The sequence below is a fragment of the Pleuronectes platessa genome, chromosome 17, assembly GCF_947347685.1.
Source record: "Pleuronectes platessa chromosome 17, fPlePla1.1, whole genome shotgun sequence".
Lineage (NCBI taxonomy): Eukaryota > Metazoa > Chordata > Actinopteri > Pleuronectiformes > Pleuronectidae > Pleuronectes > Pleuronectes platessa.
The window spans coordinates 16,354,965-16,373,857 of NC_070642.1; the positions used below are offsets into that span (position 1 = coordinate 16,354,965).

At 40.7% G+C, this 18,893-nt stretch overlaps 3 protein-coding genes and 6 non-coding genes across 9 annotated transcripts; 4 read left to right on the top strand and 5 right to left on the bottom strand.

Moving 5' to 3' along the window:
• Positions 1–1,068: 1,068 nt before the first annotated feature.
• On the top strand, positions 1,069–7,470 carry serac1 (serine active site containing 1). Its single transcript, XM_053445069.1, has 17 exons — positions 1,069–1,163; positions 1,756–1,853; positions 1,983–2,019; positions 2,108–2,250; positions 2,721–2,810; positions 3,327–3,458; positions 3,544–3,665; positions 3,747–3,875; positions 3,993–4,106; positions 4,644–4,806; positions 4,996–5,146; positions 5,250–5,391; positions 5,532–5,632; positions 5,832–5,929; positions 6,111–6,293; positions 6,381–6,524; positions 6,683–7,470. The coding sequence occupies exons 2-17, from the start codon at positions 1,763–1,765 to the stop codon at positions 6,817–6,819; spliced, it is 1,977 nt and encodes a 658-aa protein (XP_053301044.1). The 5' UTR covers positions 1,069–1,163; positions 1,756–1,762; the 3' UTR covers positions 6,820–7,470.
• Positions 7,471–8,065: 595 nt separating this feature from the next.
• Positions 8,066–9,161, top strand: gtf2h5 (general transcription factor IIH, polypeptide 5). Its single transcript, XM_053445147.1, has 3 exons — positions 8,066–8,229; positions 8,550–8,611; positions 8,757–9,161. Exons 2-3 carry the CDS (start codon positions 8,577–8,579, stop codon positions 8,935–8,937), a joined length of 216 nt encoding a protein of 71 aa, XP_053301122.1. The 5' UTR covers positions 8,066–8,229; positions 8,550–8,576; the 3' UTR covers positions 8,938–9,161.
• A 1,950-nt stretch (positions 9,162–11,111) lies between these two features.
• LOC128460700 (U2 spliceosomal RNA) lies at positions 11,112–11,302 on the top strand. The gene has a single exon (XR_008342233.1). It is a non-coding gene; the product is annotated as a U2 spliceosomal RNA (small nuclear RNA).
• Positions 11,303–11,850: 548 nt separating this feature from the next.
• Positions 11,851–12,041, bottom strand: LOC128460710 (U2 spliceosomal RNA). The gene has a single exon (XR_008342243.1). It is a non-coding gene; the product is annotated as a U2 spliceosomal RNA (small nuclear RNA).
• An 805-nt stretch (positions 12,042–12,846) lies between these two features.
• LOC128460711 (U2 spliceosomal RNA) lies at positions 12,847–13,037 on the bottom strand. The gene has a single exon (XR_008342244.1). It is a non-coding gene; the product is annotated as a U2 spliceosomal RNA (small nuclear RNA).
• An 805-nt stretch (positions 13,038–13,842) lies between these two features.
• Positions 13,843–14,033, bottom strand: LOC128460712 (U2 spliceosomal RNA). The gene has a single exon (XR_008342245.1). It is a non-coding gene; the product is annotated as a U2 spliceosomal RNA (small nuclear RNA).
• Positions 14,034–15,063: 1,030 nt separating this feature from the next.
• Positions 15,064–16,362, top strand: LOC128460651 (dynein light chain Tctex-type 1-like). The gene is made up of 4 exons (XM_053445894.1): positions 15,064–15,090; positions 15,788–15,911; positions 16,010–16,087; positions 16,292–16,362. Exons 1-4 carry the CDS (start codon positions 15,064–15,066, stop codon positions 16,360–16,362), a joined length of 300 nt encoding a protein of 99 aa, XP_053301869.1.
• A 585-nt stretch (positions 16,363–16,947) lies between these two features.
• On the bottom strand, positions 16,948–17,138 carry LOC128460701 (U2 spliceosomal RNA). The gene has a single exon (XR_008342234.1). It is a non-coding gene; the product is annotated as a U2 spliceosomal RNA (small nuclear RNA).
• A 1,436-nt stretch (positions 17,139–18,574) lies between these two features.
• On the bottom strand, positions 18,575–18,765 carry LOC128460713 (U2 spliceosomal RNA). Its single transcript, XR_008342246.1, has one exon. It is a non-coding gene; the product is annotated as a U2 spliceosomal RNA (small nuclear RNA).
• Between the last annotated feature and the right edge of the window lie 128 nt (positions 18,766–18,893).

Below are 18,893 nucleotides of genomic sequence, written 5' to 3' on the forward strand. Positions count from 1 at the left end.
CTGTACCCTTGGGGTTGAATGCACTTATTGTAAGTCTCTTTGGATAAAAGCGTCAGCTAAATGAAATATAATGTAATGTAATGTGATGTCCTGAGGCTCCCCCCTGCTGGCTGCTAGGTTCCTCTGCACTCCAGCTCTTGCCTTGAATGAGCTTTGAAAAACAGCTTCGGATTCCTATCACTTGTCTGTGCACATGTACTAACTTTCTGGAGGCCAACTAGGAATGACGAAATGTGAAAATGGGTTTAAAAAAAGAACTGTACTTGTGTAACAGTGTATTGTATATAGGTGCATCATTGTCAGCTGTAAAGCCAGTTACAGTTTATAAGTGGGTCGCATCAAAAAGTCATTTCACGTCAATTTGAAAAAAAGAATAAAATCAAAGTATTCACACAATTTGCTTCTGTGCCAATATCAGCAAACAGCTCCAGAAGGTTTTGAGGTACGACCAGATACTCTGAAGGGACATACAATAGAGGGATAGTCCAAAGGAACTAACTACTAAGTAAAAGCATTACATTAATGAAATTAAATTGAATGCAACGCCACTACCTGTACCACCTAAAGCACACACCTCTGTCAGGCACAACAGTCCGCTTACATTCAATCAAATGGCACCAAATTGCACATACTGATAGATATCAGTTCCTTAAATATCCCAGATGTTTTCACATCAAGTAATCCATGGGAAATCAGTGAATATGCTGAAGAACCCTGTATCTTGCCATACAGTCCAGTAGTTTGTGCATCATCGTGCTTACATACATGCAAACAAACAAACAAACAGACCGGTGTGAATACATAAGCCCCTATGATCAGTGGATAATACAATATAGTGATGTGGACTTTTAGTAAAGTCCACATCTTTATATTGATATTATTTTTTTTTTGCACGATTGATGTTTTAAACTGCTTAATGCATTGCATGTGTTATGTGTATTATATAATTTCCCCCATAACACCCTTCAAGTCCAGTCTGACCACTAAAGAAAGAAGAACTAAAGAAAATCATTTGCGATTTACTTTTTTTTTTTTTTTACGGTTTAGCGTCAGTTGCGATGGATGACGTATTATTTGTGGGACAGGTTTGAGAGCACAGAGCAGCAGCAGGGGGGGGTCATCTCTGGAGTCCTCTTCAGCTACAGTGTCAGTCCATAAACAAGGTAATGTCCCTGTGCCTCCATGGAAATGAAGCCACAATATAAGTGTGACAGGCTCAGACAGCGGGGTGCACAGCTGGTTAGCATTGACACGTTAGCAACAAGCTAAACATTAAAGGAGGTAGACGGTGGTTGAATGCTAACGTCGCTTCGTGTTTATTGTGAGTGTTTGTGTTGAGGGTGTCACGGCGCTGGATTCACAGAAACGTGTGTTTGGATGATGACTGGGTTTGACAGAAAGTCCAGAAAACACGACACCCGGTTTAATTAACCCGGGATAGCAGTGGCAGCTAATGTTAGCCAGAGGTTTTACTGACAGTGGCATCCGAGTTAGCTTGTTAACTATATATACAATATTTGACTCTAGTTGGGTACATGTCAGTAGTGTTGTGCACGTGTTTACACACCATACTACCAGTGCAGCTCTGCATCGTATGACGTGAATATACGTGCTTGTTATTATTATTAATAATAATAATAAATTAGCATTAGCTTTAATGCTATTCACTACACGACATTGCTAGTGTGAAGTTATCCAGTGTTGGAAAGTGTCCGTTCTGATCTGAACCTAACTTCACCTGGCTGGTTCATCCAGGGGGAGCATGTCTGCAGCGGCTCTTAGTCTGATCCGCTGCCGGAGACTGAGCACCGCTGGGCCCGGGGTCAAGAGGGCGCTGCAGTGGAGAGATCTGAGTGAGTCAATGGAGCTGAATTAGATTGAATCTAACTCTTAATATCGACAGCAGCAAATACATTGTGTCCGTCTGCTTGCTTTAATGTGACCCGCTTGGCTAATTTAGATTTCTCCCTGTTTCAATGCAGGGAAGGTTGCTAAAGTAACTGGAGCGGTGGTTTTAGGGTAAGGTGCTTTTAATACTCAATCTGATGTGTGCACTTTGCGTCAAAGCGTGTAAACGTGCTTCCTCTTGTCTGTTACCTCCCTGCAGGGGCTGTCTTTTTATCACGTACGAGGTCGTAGCCTTGGACAAGGCCGTGACCATCGACACGAGTGCCATTTATAAAGAGAAGTACAAGTCCTACATTTATCTGAGAGCCTCGCCCTCTGATGAGAAGGACAATCTCACTGCAGGTAATGTATATCTTTCGTTCAGTCACTTTAAAACACCTTATGGAACTTACAAGAATAGGACCATGTTGAGAGGTTTATTTAGTTTTGATTTATTGGTTTTGGGCATTGTCCTCCCTTGCCCAGATGTTGACATCTTGTGAAATATGCTTAGTGGCTTCATGTTTTGTATAAGCACAGAGCCGTGCCAAGTCTGTAATGTTCAGGTGTCCAGTGACATCTGCGATCATTACTTCCCGACTTTCCTTCCTCCTGCTCTCTTCTGTCTTTCCTTTCCTGTCTGTTGACTGATCTCCCTTCCACAAGTCAAGGTTCACTTACGTAATGGGACAATAACCAACCAACCTGTACAATGATACCAAATAACAACCATTGCTTTTTTAATCATTTGTTATATAGGCGATGTAAATGTAACACTGATTTTGTAGTAAGTTGTGGTTCTTATTTTTTTCCCCATCGTGTGTATGTTTCAGGGCTTACGAACAAAGCCAGGCGGGAGCTTCACAAAGCAGCACGGCGGTTTATGGAAATGTCTTCTAGACTTTTGCTGCATTCCGTAGATGGTAAGAAACCCAAAGTGGACTTCGTACCGTTTCACCTGATAATCTGAAAGTCAACTGTGTGAAATCACGATCCTTATCCCTGATTTAGAAAGCAGAAGTTTTTACTCTCAGAAACCTACAGTTACTCCACCACGCTCATGTGGAGTGAAGGAGAAGAACAAAGGAAACACCTGCCTTGCACATGCACATCCTGTTTTTCAATGTCCCATGGTTTGAACACTGTGTATATTGTGCAACCGATTCTTTTGGGCCACTTATGTTAGATCAATAATTAGCATTCCTCCGAAAATAATATCCCAATGAGATCTCTAATAAATTCATTTTTGATGTTTTAAAATGAACAGCTGCCAAACCGATGACTCAAGGTCTGTAACTTCCTAGCTGAAGGTGGTGTTGTAGATCCTGATAGTGAATCATTGTAGACAGAGCTTGAGAGTGCGTAGACATTTTGGTTCATACGTTTCCTCTGTGTTGTCTAAATGTTCTATGAGCTGGTTCTTTGTCTGTGTGTTTTAGAGCACTTTAGCCATGTAGATGCAGACCCACATGAGGTGGCATTATGGGTCCTGCTGAAGAGGACACAGTCGGCCACTACAGCCGTCAGACAACAGGCTGTACAGGAGCTTGCGGATAATCACAACTGGCATGGTAAAATATGGAAAGATTGCATCATATCATGTTAATGCAACAAGTGAAATAAGAAGGGATTAGCTCACACCTATTCATATTGCAGACTACCAGTATCGTACAGCAGCCCAGGTTATAGACCAGCGAACAGCAGTGGGCCTGGCCCGGACTCCTCAGGTGGACCAGAGATTCTTCCTGCCCCCACCTGTGCTACCAGACCTGGAAGATGTAGGAATCTTAATTCAACTATATGCCTACATATCCTTTAACTCAGCTTTACCTCACACATCTGTGCTAACATCTTCACAGCGTTTGTCAGAAGAAGATGGACTGAGGCAGCTGCTGGCGTCTTTGCCTCTATCTGAGGTGGACAAATGTGTTCAGTACTTCACTTCACTGGCCCTCAGAGAGAGCACTCAGTCCATGGCAGCGCAGCGGGTAATCCTGACTGATGGATGCATACATGTACTCGTGATTTCCTAGAACTATCAGGACAACAGTGAGCCTGTATATGCTCAAATCTATCACAAACACCTGTGCTCTCCCATGTTGCAGGGTGGTCTTTGGTGTTTTGGAGGCAACGGGCTCCCCTACGCCCAGAGCCTCACCTCCGTCCCCTCAGAGAAGGTGGAATCCTTCTGTCTACAAGCACTGGTGCAGCATTCAAAGGTAATGGCAACCATTGTGCATCTTAAAAAATGTACCATTTGCATCATAGAACGAATCAAATTTGGTTCTTCTGCATTCAAAAATGTAAAGTTCTTCAAGTAAAAGCTAATTCCAACACAGAACACTCTTTGTTTTAGTTCAGTTAATTCATGACTGGAGGGTCTCTTGTCTGCTGTATTTAAAATGACGATCACACTGGACACAATGATCTTTAAATGTCATGACCTCATTATCATCAGCTTATGTTGACCATAGTTGAACAACCAGCTCAGTGAGTCAGAATAATTCGTGTTGAGACTGTGATTGATAGTTAAAGCACAAATATAATAATAATATACATTTTCTGGATTTTCCCTTTCCTTTAGTAACATATATCTTTTGTGAGTAAAAGATCTGATAAGTAACTAAAGGCAAAGGGAGTCCTCTGTTCCTAAAGTGAATCACACACCTCTTCTCCATTCCTTCTGTCCCCAGACAGAAACAGGAGAAGTGAATGACTGCTCCGAACTTACGGAAAAATGTGTTTCTTGTTCACAGGTCCAGAGCCACTGTGACCACATAGTGGCCAACGGGGGCTTGCAGCTCCTCCAGAGGGTTTATCAGCTCCGTAGAGACTCCCTGAAGATTCAGAGGAACATTGTTCGAATTATTGGAAACTTGGCGCTCAATGAGAGCGTTCACCAGGCCATAGCCCAGTCTGGTGAGGAGTCTGTAAATTATCTGATTATTCAGAGGGTTCTGCTCATGTCTTGGACTGTGTGTACTAAGGGTGTTATTAAAAAAAACAAGCCTTTGCATGTGCCTAAATCATTGTGTATATTTGTGTCTCTAATTTTCTATTTAAAAACTCTCTCTCCAAATTCTAACAGCTTTTTTTTGCCACTCTCAGGCTGGGTGTCTGTCCTGGCTGAGATGATGCACTCTCCTCACGTCATGCAGGCGTCTCATGCAGCTCGCGCTCTGGCCAACCTAGATAGGGAGACTGTAAAAGAGAAATACCAAGATGGCGTCTACATCCTCCATCCACAAACACGTGGCAAGTAGGAAAACAAGTATTATTATGTCTCATACTTTTTTATAATTTTATTCATTTTATTTGACCTTTAAACCAACATTTGTGTTTGGCAATGTTTTATTTTACAGTGAGCCAATCAAAGCAGACGTGCTGTTCATCCATGGGATTCTAGGGGCAGCTTTCAAGACGTGGAGGCAGAAGGACCGCAGCATGTCGGAGGAGGAGAAGGAGGCGGGAAGCTGGGACGACTACACTGAGTGCTGGCCAAAGGTAAGAAAGTCCCCTGAATTCCTCTTAGTATAATAGGAGAGTCTTTAGTTTTTGTCTCATCTGAGGTCTCATTTGGATTAATCTGGAGGAAACTAATCATCTCACTGTGCTTCTGTGTCGGTGTCTTCTCTTGTTGACAGGCATGGTTGGCTGCTGACTGTCCAAATCTGAGAGTCCTGTCCGTGGAGTATGACAGTCACCTCAGTGACTGGATGGCCAAGTGTCCTGCTGAGAATCAGAGGTGAAGAATCCATAGTTTCTTTAAATTCCCACAGCTATTAATATGTTGTTTAACCTTTTTTTTTATTTCATCAAGAATTGTAGCTTGGTTTACTTTAAATGATTTTGGATGTGCAAAAACCTAAATATGCATTATACACAATTCCAACACTACCTATCTGAACAAACTATTTATTCATTCCTCTCTCTCATCTCTTTAGGAAGTCTTTGGCCTACAGAAGTCAAGAGCTGCTAAAGAAGTTAAAGCTGGCAGGGGTTGGAGAGAGGCCTGTGGTCTGGGTAGCCCACAGTATGGGAGGTATTTTAACAGACTTTCCCTTCTACAAGTTTTATCAGATTTTCATTCACATCTCCTGGACACCATATTAGAAAGAAGTGGTTTGATCTTATTTCACACCAACACCTACAAATGATTGTATATGTCTGATTTTAAGGTTTCCCCTTCGTCCATATCCTCTTGTGTTCTATTTTTCCGTCAGGGTTACTTGTGAAGAAAATGCTGCTGGATGCCTCAGAGGACCCTGAGATGCATGGGCTGTTAAAAAACACCAAGGGCGTTATGTTCTATAGTGTTCCTCACCATGGCACTTTCATGGCTGAATACTCCGTCAATGTCAGATATCTCCTCTTTCCCTCCGTAGAAGTTAGAGAACTTTGTAAAGGTGAGTTCATTCTGACCTCATAGACTATTTATTGTTTCATAGAAAATCTTCAACCTCTGTACTGAGTTGTTGTCCATGTGTGTGAAGACTCCCCAGCTCTGCGGAACCTGAACGAGAACTTCTTGAACATTGCCAAGGAGAAGGAATTCAACGTGCTGAGCTTTGCAGAGACGCTTCCAACAAACATTGGTCCCATGATCAAGATACTGGTGGTGCCATCACAGTCAGCAAGTATGTAACACTAATCACAAGGGAAATGTGAAAGTCTATCTGTGATGAATTGTTAATATATGGAAGAATGAGTAAAACGAGCATGGCTCCTGGTAGCTGTACATCTGTCATCTTGTTCCTGTAGCTCTTACCATGACGCTGTTCTGATTTGGTTCCAGATCTTGGCATCGGGGAGCTCATCGAGGTCGATGTAGATCATCTCAATATCTGCAAGCCAGAGAAGAAGGACTCCTTCCTGTACAAACGCAGCCTCCAGTTTATCCAGGAAGCACTGCAGAGCTACCTCAGCCACTGACTGAAACAGTGTGTTAACACTGATGCTACCTACTGTATACTTGAAATGGGGATAGCACTCACACGCTCCAACACCCCAAGACACATGGAAACACAACTGCCTCTCCTCATTGTTGCACACTTATATACTGACTACTTTGATCTTGGTATAATTAGAAAAATGAAAACTATTTTACACATTGATAGCTATGAAGAGTTGTCAGTTGTGATGATAGTTTATTGTTGTATTCTCGTAAGATCTAAGTCGGATGAATTGTAAGGATCCGTCTGAACTTTTAACAGCAATTTAAAATGTTAAATAAGTTCAGATAATACATTTTTTGTTTTAATCTCGGCAATTAAACCCTAACTTTACACTGACATGTCGTTGCCACTAATGCCTGTCACATTTTTGACTGAGGCCATGGTTTAAGATTTATTTTTATATTTATATTTTATCATAACAGTAGTGTGTGATTCATATTTTGTGCCAAAACATATTCCTCAGTGAGCCTTACTCCAAATTGACCTGTGTGCATATTAGTTCAGACTGTTTTGTTTATTTTCATGAGACTAATCCAGAACAAATTTATTTAACTCCATGTGTTTGTAGTCTGTCGCAATACAGAATGAATAAATGCATTGAGTTGGAGGCTTTTTGGACTCCTTTACATTCTGTGTCGCACTGCTTCATTTTCTTCCCAAAGCTGCTTTACACAGCATAAATCAATATATTTATTTAATGTTTCTATGGCAATGTCCATACAGCCTCCTTTTATGGTGTTACAAGCTTAAAACCATATCACAGCACATTCTCTCTAAAATATAGTGCTATATATGCCTTTATTCTCTCTGTGTGTTTGTTTATTGTGGGAAATATTGCAAATTATTGACCAGTATACTGCTTTATGGGTATACTATATCCATCAGTGTGTTGCTGTACCTTTTATTGGTCATACTTGATTCACTGGTCGAGTCCAAAAGTTTACATAAGATTACATAATCTATTTAGCTTCACAATTAATGTTCAATAGGTTTCGAACATTGTGCTACGTGACGAAATAAAGATGTCAAATTACAAATGCAGGGATTTTGTCCAAATCAGAGACAAACATTGATTCTCTCGAAACAGCCTGTATTCGTGGACATGTGCATATATGACGTCAGCAAATCATTTGTACCACCAGCAGCCTGGACTGGGACACAGAGCAGGTTGGCTCCATGGATCCGAGTCGTTGACGTTAAAGTCGAGGCTTCGAACGTCACCACATACGTCATCAATACGAGCCCCGCGACTCGATGATTGTTGGTCTTCAGCTCACCATAAATTGAGAACTCCTGTTAGCAGCAACATCTAACAAGCAGCTAACAAAGCTACTCAAAGACACACTCTCGTCTGGGTTTATTGACTTCTTCGCTTGAACTTAACCGGGTATGTTTATATTCATTAATGTCTAGTTCTATTCTGTATGTTACACTTTCATTGGGGATACGTATTTAAGCTCTAACGTTAGCGCTTGTAAGCTAATAATGCTAAACCACAAACCTACCAGTTGTTATTTACACAGTAGCAATGTTAGCATGGTAGGAAAATAGCCTCATTTAAAATGGCCCAGTACAAAAATATTCCGATCTTTACTTTTGGTTGCTCAACGTTTATTTATTCTTCTTTACTTTGTATGTTTGGCTGTTGCTACTTGAGCTACTCGTGTTTACATGGTAGTCACTTATCTTCCCTGTACTTAATTGTAGCTTTTGGATTTCCCTGCACCTGCAAACATGGTCAACGTACACAAAGGTGTCCTCGTTGAATGGTAAGAGAAGCTGTCAATCTGCCCTGAAGTGTTAGCATCCTACTCGTGTTCTGTGCAAAAATATAACTCATGATAAAACATTTCACTTCACTCTGCATGTAAAGACCTTCATAGTAATATTCGCCTCTCTTCCCTCATGTTTCAGTGATCCTGCCATGAAACAGTTCCTCCTCTTCCTGGATGAAAAGATGGCTTTGGGGAAGAAGTTCATCCTGAAGGACCTGGACGACACACACGTGTTCATCCTGGCAGAGGTGGTTCAGATCCTTCAGGAACGAGTCGGAGAGCTCATGGACCAGAATTCATTCCCCATCACGCAGAAATGACAAAACTATCTGATCTCGGATCCTGACTGTTTCATCCTTGATTACATAAGCTTTGCAATGTTTTAATTGCAGTCCCTTATTAGTTAAAATTTGAGAAACTGAGTAAAATGTCGGATTTGCTTCTTGGTTGCACACTGGCTTACATTGTAGTGTCTTAGTTGTGTCCAATATATATAATGACTACTTTTTGTGTCTTGATTTTGATTAAAAATTGATGAAATGTAGCACCATCTCTCTACATCGTTTTTCCAGTGGGTTCGTCATTAACAAAAACATGAAATGCACTGTTCTTATATGTTGGTAGTGGTCTATCTTCCACGCTGGGAATTCATGTGATGAAAAAACACTCGGTGACAATTTGACGATAAAAGCTCCAACATCCAGCATCCTGGTGTCAACTGACGGTCCAAGAGCTTTGGGCTGTTGGACTTGCTTTCTGCTTTAATTTGAATGCTATGATGCCGCGTGGCAGAAGTCCAGTGAGAATGTGGCTGGAAATAATAAACCAGAGGACTTTTTTTTGGAGCCATGGACCAACAACAGTATCTCAAAACTGCTGAAGGGGATAAGTAAAGTACAGTAAAAAGACTTGTCTTATGTTTCTGTCTCATACGTCATTGCAACTTCGAGGATGTGATAAGATGAGATCTACCTTTATTGATCCTTAGTAGAGGGAATTCACAAATGACACAGCAGCACCAGAAAGTAGCAGCAACAGGATAAATATAGTAAGAATAAAACTGTATTCTTGTATGGTTGATAAAAGAATACAGTGTATAAGTCTGTTGGTAAACATGGTAAACATACACAAAGGTGTCCTGGTTGAATTGTAAGAGAAGCTTTCAATCTGCCCTGAAATGTTAGCACCCTACTTGTGTTTTGTACAAAAGTAAAACTCATTATAAAAACTTTTCACTTCACACTGCATGCAAAGACTTATATAGCAATATCAACGATTCTTACTGAATATATTTGGATATTTTCCTAAGTAAAGTCCAACATTTTTGCTGTTGAATAGATCATTTCAGGATACTTCAAAGTACTGTAAAAACTCTTTGCTCAATAAGTTCAGAGAGAGACTGATATGCCTGTGTTCAAGACCTCTCTGAATACCTACATACTGAATATATTTGGAAATAACAGGTTTAAGGAATCGCACCAACCTCCTCTTCTGTAGGATCCTCCTCCATAGTTCAGTAAGAGCAAGGTCAACTGTGTCAACAGAAACTGCCACTGATGTGTAAAACCAGATGCCTTTGATACATCACTGTTCATAGGCAGCTGCCTTTGATGCCACACTTTTTAGAGGCAGCTGTCACAGTTGCCCCACTGTCTGAGAGCATCTAAAGCTGTTTTATGATTTATTACTATAAATTTAAATAACTATATATTTATTACTTTAAGAAAACAGCCGTATAAATGAGCATATCTGCTAATGTCTGGTTTGCCACTGAAGTTTCATGCTGGGTGCAGTTTCCTCCTCCTTCACTTTAGAGGGGCAACAAAGCCCAATTTATCTCTGTGAACCTTCCCATCTCAAATATGTAAATTCGTGGATTTTTGGAAATTTTCACCAAAAAATCTACCCAATCATCAGATTTATGGATACAAATTCCTCATGATATATTTGAAGTTAAGTAAATTAAACTGAAATGTTTTTTTTTAGCGTTATGTGGATAATGTAATTTGCTTGAGAGCCATTGAATGTTCAGGCTGAGTGCGGTTTCCTGATTCCTCACCAGGGGGCGACAGAGCCCACTTCATCTCCGTGAACACTTCAGCTTTCACAACGTGTGTTTATTTATTTCCACGAACACACCTGACCCCGGGATCAGTTACAGTTATATAGAAACTCTATACCTCTCTATTACCTGATAAATAAATCCTTCCACTCGCTACTTCAGCTGTAAATAAGAGATCGCGATGCTCGGTCGTAGCGGTCTCCTATTGGGCTGCAGCAGACCACGTGGTAGCGTGGTAGACACTCTTTAAGTTTCTTAATGTTGCGGCTCTAACGTACGATCCTGTGTTTGTTTGACTCCGATCAGCGCTTCGACATTAAACTGTGTGTTTCTACTTTACTGGAAGAGTTTTCCTGTTATTTAAAATGTTTTGAACCGTGACTGAGAGTAGCGGTGAGGAGAACCGCTGCCCCCGTGATCACAGTTCTCGGTATCGCTTCTCGGCCTTTTGGCTAAGATCAAGTGTAGTATCTGTTCTTATCAGTTTAATATCTGATACGTCCCCTACCCGGGGACCATATATTAAATTGATTTTTGGAACTGGGAGATGGAATAGGGGCTTGCTCCGTCCACTCCACGCATCGACCTGGTATTGCAGTACCTCCAGGAACGGTGCACCCCCCTCTTGATGTAAACAATAAATCTCTGTTGCTCTCCTCTCGTACTGTGGTCAAACCAACCCACAATCAGGTCTCTGTGGTCAAATCAGCAGGGACAGAAATTCTGCTGCAAACAGATTCATGTAAAGTTAATTTTTGGATATTTCAAAGTACTGTAAAAACACGCTCAATAAGTTCAGAGAGAGACTGATATGCCTGTGTTCAGGACCTCTCTGAACTTATTGAGCAAAGTGTTTTTACAGTACTTTGAAGTACCATGAAATGAACTGATTTGATGTACACATGTTGTACTTTACTTTGAAAAATCTTTTAAAGCCTATAGAGTCAAAATGTTTGATAATCAGTATGTAGGCAGTCAGAGAGGTCCTGAACACAGGCATACCAGTCTCTCTCTGAACTTATTTTTACAGTACTTTGAAATAACCAGAAAATAGCTTTACCATAAATGTAGAATATCTGTGTCAGCTCATTTGACCACAGAGACCTGATTGTGTGCTGGTTTAACCACAGTATGAGAGGAGAGCAATAGAGATTTATTGTTTACATTAAGAGGGGGGTGCACCGTTCCTGGAGGTACTGCAATACCAGGTCGATGCGTGGAGTGGACGGAGCAAGCCCCTATTCCATCTCCCAGTTCCAAAAATCAATTTAATATATGGTCCCCGGGTAGGGGACGTATCAGATATTAAACTGATAAGAACAGATACTACACTTGATCTTAGCCAAAAGGCCGAGAAGCGATACCGGGAACTGTGAACACGGGGGACGCGGTTCTCCTCACCGCTACTCTCAGTCACGGTTCAAAACATTTTAAATAACAGGAAAACTCTTCTAGTAAAGTAGAAACACACAGTTTAATGTCGAGGCGCTGATCGGAGTCAAACAAACACAGGATCGTACGTTAGAGCCGCAACATTAAGAAACGTAAAGAGTTGGTCATGCTACCACGTGGTCTGCTGCAGTCCAATAGGAGACCGTTACGAGACCAAGACTGTAAGTCACTTACAGTAATTTAAGGTATAATTGACCAGCAGAGTGTGTGTAAAATACATGCATTTTCACGAGTGGTTCAAAGTATAGAAACAAGTTATTTTCTCAAGTTGTACAGTTTTTCTATTATTTGCTACTTTGTTCTTCATTACAATTCAGACACAATTATTTACATATTTCACACATTTCTCCAGTTTTTACTCTGTTTATATTCGTTTATATTCATTGATATGTTATCAATTGCATGTAACTTATCTGGTGCCTTTTTTGACTCGTGCTGCTGTGATACTGCAGATTTCCCATTGTGGGACTAATAAAGGATTAATTTATCTTATCTTATTCAGTCCCATTACCTGTACTGGTGTATGTTTTAATGTGTAATGCGGGTTATATTAATTGGCGACTCTACAAAGAACCATATCACTCTGATAACAATGGGGAAGAATTACATCAGAAACCAATGATGTCGTGTTTAAGTCTGAAAAGAGACCTGATTGTGGGCTGGTTTGACCACAGTACGAGAGAATAGCCTAAGAAATTTATTGTTTACATCAAGAGGGGGGTGCACCGTTCCTGGAGGTACTGCAATACCAGGTCGATGCGTGGAGTGGACGGAGCAAGCCCCTATTCCATCTCCCAGTTCCAAAAATCAATTTAATATATGGTCCCCGGGTAGGGGACGTATCAGATATTAAACTGATAAGAACAGATACTACACTTGATCTTAGCCAAAAGGCCGAGAAGCGATACCGGGAACTGTGAACACGGGGGACGCGGTTCTCCTCACCGCTACTCTCAGTCACGGTTCAAAACATTTTAAATAACAGGAAAACTCTTCTAGTAAAGTAGAAACACACAGTTTAATGTCGAGGCGCTGATCGGAGTCAAACAAACACAGGATCGTACGTTAGAGCCGCAACATTAAGAAACGTAAAGAGTTGGTCATGCTACCACGTGGTCTGCTGCAGTCCAATAGGAGACCGTTACGAGACCAAGACTGTAAGTCACTTACAGTAATTTAAGGTATAATTGACCAGCAGAGTGTGTGTAAAATACATGCATTTTCACGAGTGGTTCAAAGTATAGAAACAAGTTATTTTCTCAAGTTGTACAGTTTTTCTATTATTTGCTACTTTGTTCTTCATTACAATTCAGACACAATTATTTACATATTTCACACATTTCTCCAGTTTTTACTCTGTTTATATTCGTTTATATTCATTGATATGTTATCAATTGCATGTAACTTATCTGGTGCCTTTTTTGACTCGTGCTGCTGTGATACTGCAGATTTCCCATTGTGGGACTAATAAAGGATTAATTTATCTTATCTTATTCAGTCCCATTACCTGTACTGGTGTATGTTTTAATGTGTAATGCGGGTTATATTAATTGGCGACTCTACAAAGAACCATATCACTCTGATAACAATGGGGAAGAATTACATCAGAAACCAATGATGTCGTGTTTAAGTCTGAAAAGAGACCTGATTGTGGGCTGGTTTGACCACAGTACGAGAGAATAGCCTAAGAAATTTATTGTTTACATCAAGAGGGGGGTGCACCGTTCCTGGAGGTACTGCAATACCAGGTCGATGCGTGGAGTGGACGGAGCAAGCCCCTATTCCATCTCCCAGTTCCAAAAATCAATTTAATATATGGTCCCCGGGTAGGGGACGTATCAGATATTAAACTGATAAGAACAGATACTACACTTGATCTTAGCCAAAAGGCCGAGAAGCGATACCGTGCACTGTGATCACGGGGGCAGCGCTTCTCCTCACCGCTACTCTCAGTCACGGTTCAAAACATTTTAAATAACAGGAAAACTCTTCCAGTAAAGTAGAAATACACAGTTTAATGTCGAAGCGCTGATCGGAGTCAAACAAACACAGGATCGTACGTTAGAGCCGCAACATTAAGAAACTTAAAGAGTGTCTACCACGCTACCACGTGGTCGGCTGCAGCCCAATAGGAGACCGCTACGACCGAGCATCGCGATCTCTTATTTGCAGCTGAAGTAGCGAGTGGAAGGATTTATTTATCAGGTAATACGACATTATAGAGTTTCTGTATAACTGCCAGTGATCCCGGGGTCGCGTCTGTTCGTGGAAATAACATAAACACACGTTGTGAAAGCGGAAGTGTTCACGGAGATGAAGTGGGCTCTGTCGTCCCCTGGTGAGAAACCAGGAAACTGCACTCAGCCTGAACATTCAATGGCTCTGAAGCTGATTAAATAATCCACATAACGCACAAAAAAAAACATTTCCGTTTAAATTATTTAACTTCAAATATATCATGAGGAATTTGTATTCATAAATCCGATAATTGGGTCGATTTTTTGGGTGAAAATTTGCAAAATACACGAGTTTATATTTGAGATGGGAAGGTTCACAGAGATACACTGGGCTTTGTCGCCCCCTAAAGTGAAGGAGGAGGAAACTGCACCCAGCCTGAAACTTCAGTGGCAAACCAGACATCACACTTATAATGACACCTCGCAGCAAGTTAAATGTTCATTTATATGGCTGTTTTCTTTAAGTAATAAATATAGTTATTTAAATTTATAGTAATAAATCAGCTTTAGATGCTCTCAGACAGTGGGGCAACTGTGACAGCTGCCTCTAAACAGTTTGGCATCAAAGGCAGCTGCCTATGAACAGTGATGTATCAAAGGCATCTGGTTTTACACATCAGTGGCAGTTTCTGTTGACACAGATTGAGCCTCTTTGAGCTGTCGCTGCCACGACTTGAGCTTGCCCTTACTGAACTATGGAGGAGAACCCTGCAGAAAAGGAGGTTGGTTCGATTCCTTAAACCTGTTATTTGCGTGTATTTTTAATTTGTCACAAAATTATTTGTTGTTGGGTTTTCATCTTATATCAAAGCTAACAACTCATCGCTTCGCCTGAACACTTACAACAAGCATTAGCGTCACCGTCTTCATCTGCACTTTTTTGTCTTCTCCCAACAGATCGCGTTTGTCGATGAAGAAGTGAGCAAAGTTATTAAAGAGGTAATGTTACCTTACTTATTAACATGTTGTGGGTTTTATCTGCTCAATGCTTGAGCTGCTGACTTTGGGCCTAGCACTTTAGCTACTGGTCGGTTGCCAAGGGACACTTTAACGGTTGCTGGGCACCGAGCCCCAAAGTTGATGTCACACCAAACAACAGATATTAGAGTAGTTTTTATTCAGTATTTTGCTAGTTGAGCTTTATGTTTTGGATTATAGATCTAGTTTTTGTAACATGTATTAAATGTATTACAATATTATTTTAAGGCTATTAAAAGTATGGTATTGTGGGTGGTGGCTTGTGCTTGTTTAAAGATAATTTAATCATAATAATGAAATAATGATATTACATTTGATTTACATTGTGTTGTTTAACAAAGCTCAAAGACACTTTACATAGGTTAAAAGAGAAGAAGCTAATAAAAGCCAATAATATAAAATATTCACCCTTGTTCTTTTTCTGTTACTTGGTGTCTATAGTCAGTGGAAGCAGCCATAGGAGGAAATACCTTCCAGCACAGCAGAGTGAACCAGTGGACCACCAGTGTGCTGGAGCGTTGCCTCAATCAACTCAAGAAGCTGGGAAAGCCTTTCAAGTATATTGGTTTGTGATGCGCTCCCTCAGAATCCCATCATGGTGCTGGTTCTAGTGCTCTTCTGAAGTTGAGGTCTAAAGTCAGGCTCTGTTTCTTTCCCCCTCAGTGACCTGTGTTATCATGCAGAAGAATGGAGCGGGACTGCAAATAGCCAGCACCTGCTTCTGGGACAACTCCACAGATGGTAAAAGGAAATGAACATCTCTGTGCACTTTAAATAGTTGGCTCTTGGATGAGAGTTATCATGTGTGCAGGAATGTCAGCAAATGTCATTTTACTCATGAGAAAGATCGTCTGCCTGAGAAATGCTTGTCAAACTTTTAGCTTGGACATTTCTCAGAAACTTCCCAAATGAAATGTGTAATTTATTGTGTCTCTCTCCAAACAGGAAGCACTCTAGTGAGATGGGAGAACAAGTCCATGTACTGTATCGTCAGTGTCTTTGGACTGACCACCTAAATTGATAAGTTCACAACAAGTGTTTAAAGTGAGGAGGATTTGATGTGTTTCTGAGAAACCTGAATCTCTTCTATGGTTTTAATGCCAAATTAGATCGATTAAAAAACAAAACTATGCTGTATAGATTTGTTTTATTTACACATGACAAGACAGAGGGCTAAATGTACAACTTTAACTCATAAATCAACAGAAACTGCAATAATTTCCAAGATATAATGAGAAAAGTCAAACTCTGATGTCTCCTCCACTGGTATGTGTTATGCTGAGGAGACATCACGTGAGTAGAGACTTAAATATATATATTTTTTAAACGCTGGTTCTCGTGGTGTTCACGTAAATAATCACAAATATTTGTTAACATAGATGTAGGTTCCATATGTTAAAGCATTAAACTACACACATCACACAGGTATTCAATTATGAAAATATAGTAGATAGGGAAGATTTTTACACTAAATCAGGCTCATAAGTGAATCTATTACAACTAATATATGAAAATCGATTGTGTTGTGATCATAGCTGTTTGCAAACGTTGTATCTAAGCTCAACGTAGAGAGCATTCATATTTTATATTTCACAAGTAGAGGGGGGTGCACCGTTCCTGGAGATACTGCAATACCAGGTCGATGCGTGGAGTGGACGGAGCAAGCCCCTATTCCATCTCCCAGTTCCAAAAATCAATTTAATATATGGTCCCCGGGTAGGGGACGTATCAGATATTAAACTGATAAGAACAGATACTACACTTGATCTTAGCCAAAAGGCCGAGAAGCGATACCATGCACTGTGATCACGGGGGACGCTGTTCTCCTCACCGCTACTCTCAGTCACGGTTCAAAACATTTTAAATAGCAGGAAAACTCTTCCAGTAAAGTAGAAACACACAGTTAAATGTCTATGCGCTGATCGGAGTCAAACAAACACAGGATCGTACGTTAGAGCCGCAACATTAAGAAACGTATAGAGTGTCCATGCTACCACGTGGTCTGCTGCCGCCCAATAGGAGCTACGACCGAGCATCGCGATCTCTTATTTACAGCTGAAGTAGCGAGTAGAAAGATTTATTTATCAGGTAATACGACATAATAACGTTTATGTATAACTGTCGGTGATCCCGGGGTCGCGTGTGATCGTGGAAATAATATAAACAGACGTTGTAGAAGCGGAAGTGTTCACGGAGTTGAAGTGGGCTCTGTCGCCCTCTGGTGAGGAACCAGGAAACCACACTCAGCCTGAACATTCAATGGCAAACCAGACTTCACATTACACTTATATTATAATTTAGTTTATCCTCATTTAATTTAAAACAACAGGTAAGTTTCGCTTTTGTTTAAACAAACTATTGATATCTGGATACGCCGACTGTGGGACTGACGCAGACATAACTTCGGCATCAAACTAGTAGAACTGGTACGACTTCCGGGGTTTGTCACCAAAATAAAAGTTAGTATTAGCAACATTGACGTGTAGTTCGAAGCTGATTAGCTTACAACCGAATAAATTCCCTAGTTTGACTACTTTAAGCTGCTGTCATGATTTCAGGTGAACGTTTTAAATGGAAACAGTTCAGGCTAAATACAAGTGGTAAATATAAACGTTTATATCTCATGTTAGTGAATTACCACCATTGTGCTGGCTCAGCCGGGACATGTTGACTGTAAATGAATGAAGCTAATAGGCAGTTCAACATTTATGCTCCTTGAGCTAAACAGTGGCGGGTGGTGTCAACATACATCTCCCACTGACTCTCCTGAAGCCTGAGTATTGACTAACATTACTGAAACAGTTAGTAAAAGAGCTACTGTACCTGGAGGGGCCATCACAACACTCTCTGGCTAAAGTTACCTAACTTTAGCAGGTGAGACTTTAAGTAACTTATTTTAATTTAAGGTATAATTGACCAGCAGAGCGCTCTGATTCCCTTGGTGTGTAAAATACATCACAGCGTTTTCACCTGAGACCTTCCAGTCTGATATATTGTTAACACAGATGTAGGTTCCATATGTTAAAGCACTCAACTACACGCATCACATACAGCCATTAAATTATGAAAATATAGTAGATAGTGAAGATCTTTACACTTAAATCTGATTCAGTGGATGAATCTGGAAATTGATCTATGAAAATCAAAAGGTATCAAAATATTCGACATGTGATCGTTGTATCCAAGCACAACATAGAGAGCTTTGGGGTTTGATATTTCACAAGTAAAGGGGGGTGCACCGTTCCTGGAGGTACTGCAATACCAGGTCGATGCGTGGAGTGGACGGAGCAAGCCCCTATTCCATCTCCCAGTTCCAAAAATCAATTTAATATATGGTCCCCGGGTAGGGGACGTATCAGATATTAAACTGATAAGAACAGATACTACACTTGATCTTAGCCAAAAGGCCGAGAAGCGATACCGTGCACTGTGATCACGGGGGCAGCGGTTCTCCTCACCGCTACTCTCAGTCACGGTTCAAAACATTTTAAATAACAGGAAAACTCTTCCAGTAAAGTAGAAATACACAGTTTAATGTCGAGGCGCT